Source organism: Primulina tabacum, chromosome 8, assembly GCF_025594145.1.
Source record: "Primulina tabacum isolate GXHZ01 chromosome 8, ASM2559414v2, whole genome shotgun sequence".
In the NCBI taxonomy this organism is placed as follows: domain Eukaryota; kingdom Viridiplantae; phylum Streptophyta; class Magnoliopsida; order Lamiales; family Gesneriaceae; genus Primulina; species Primulina tabacum.
The window spans coordinates 5,810,169-5,811,756 of NC_134557.1; the positions used below are offsets into that span (position 1 = coordinate 5,810,169).

Below are 1,588 nucleotides of genomic sequence, written 5' to 3' on the forward strand. Positions count from 1 at the left end.
AAGCATATCAAATTTGTTTTTTAAATTTAAAACCATCGATTCTCACCAACCGCACCTTTAGATTTCAAGCTTCTACTCACTCACTTTCACACCGCACGAACTACCAACAGTCGAAAATTAAGGCACTATTTTCACTATTATAATTATTAAGTAAATTTTTAGTGATAAAAAAAAATAGTACGCATACTCGTTATTTCATAATTTATATCAGTATAAAACAGATAAATTTTTTCTCTATTTTGTATATCGATTAATTTATTATTTAAAAATCATACAAATTGGAAATTTTATATTTTGTATATCGATTAATAATTTTTCCAGTCGTTGAAACAGAGCCTTCTTCCCTCAAATGGCGGCCAAGCCTTTTACTTTTTCGGAGGTTTCCGAGCACAACACCAACAAGGACTGTTGGCTCATCATTAATGGCAAGGTACGTACGTTTAATTTCACGGGTTGGGTTTTTGGTTGCTTTGTGTTCTGATTTACATGTTTTTCAGAAAATCCATGTCTGAAAATATATCCGAATTTCACAATATTTCCGACAGGTTTATGATGTGACCAAATTCTTGGAAGACCACTCCGGTGGTGATGAAGTTTTGTTGTCTTCAGTAGGTACATATTGTACTTTTAATAATCCGTTTTACGAAAAATTATAACTGACGCCGGAATGTTAGCCAAGATTTCAGGGATGTCGGTCACAGCAAAACACCGCCGAGGCAATGCTGCCGGAATTCTACGTAGGCGATGTTAATTTGTCGACGATTCCGAACAAGATCAACTACAGTCCTCCAAAGCAACCTCACTACAATCAGGACAAAACACCACAATTCATAGTGAAGCTGCTCCAATTCTTGGTTCCCTTTCCGATATTGGAATTGGCTTTTGGGTAGAAAAACTGGTGTAGCTCGGGTATTTTTCATGTTCGGATAGATAAATATTTGGTCATATCGAACCGGGTCTTAGATAGTAAATTCCTACGCACCCAATTGGGTAATTCGGGTTTATTTTTCATTTTAAGAAAATTAAATTTTATGTATAGATGATATTATATATTTAATTAAAATAAAATTGTGTTATTTTACTTGATGATGGTAATATATCATTATCATATTTGTTTTTTTTTAGCGGAAGCCCGAAACTTTGAATAATCCAAATTTGAATAACCCAATTATTTGGGTTCGGGTATAGGAATATAAACCCGAACCCGAATAATCTTACTCGCCCCCCACCTCTCCTTTCGACATTGTTAATCTAGTTGTTGGGTCAACACTAGGCTCCGTTTCATGGCCCGACCCATTGACACGAGAAACGTATCATATTCAGTTCTACTTACCAGCCCGGGCGAATATAATCGGGCTTTTCCAATTGGGTTATTTTCCCCGAGCCGGATGTAACAACATAGTTTCTGTTTTTTAGGATGAGTTAAGACATTGTAGCTGGCACGAGCCATGTCTACATTACATTGTCCAAATCAGGGATAGCAAAAAACCTGAGTGGACAAATAAATTCGTTTTTATTTAGATTATTAGAGTGGTGGGGTTGGTTTTTTTTTTTTCCTTCATATTTTCCTTTAACAAATGTTCAACAT

General features: G+C 35.5%; 1 protein-coding gene across 1 annotated transcript; it reads left to right on the forward strand.

Moving 5' to 3' along the window:
- The first annotated feature begins 349 nt into the window (after positions 1-349).
- Positions 350-890, forward strand: LOC142554335 (cytochrome b5, seed isoform-like). The gene is made up of 3 exons (XM_075665011.1): positions 350-430; positions 546-608; positions 675-890. Exons 1-3 carry the CDS (start codon positions 350-352, stop codon positions 888-890), a joined length of 360 nt encoding a protein of 119 aa, XP_075521126.1.
- The last annotated feature ends 698 nt before the right edge of the window (positions 891-1,588 follow it).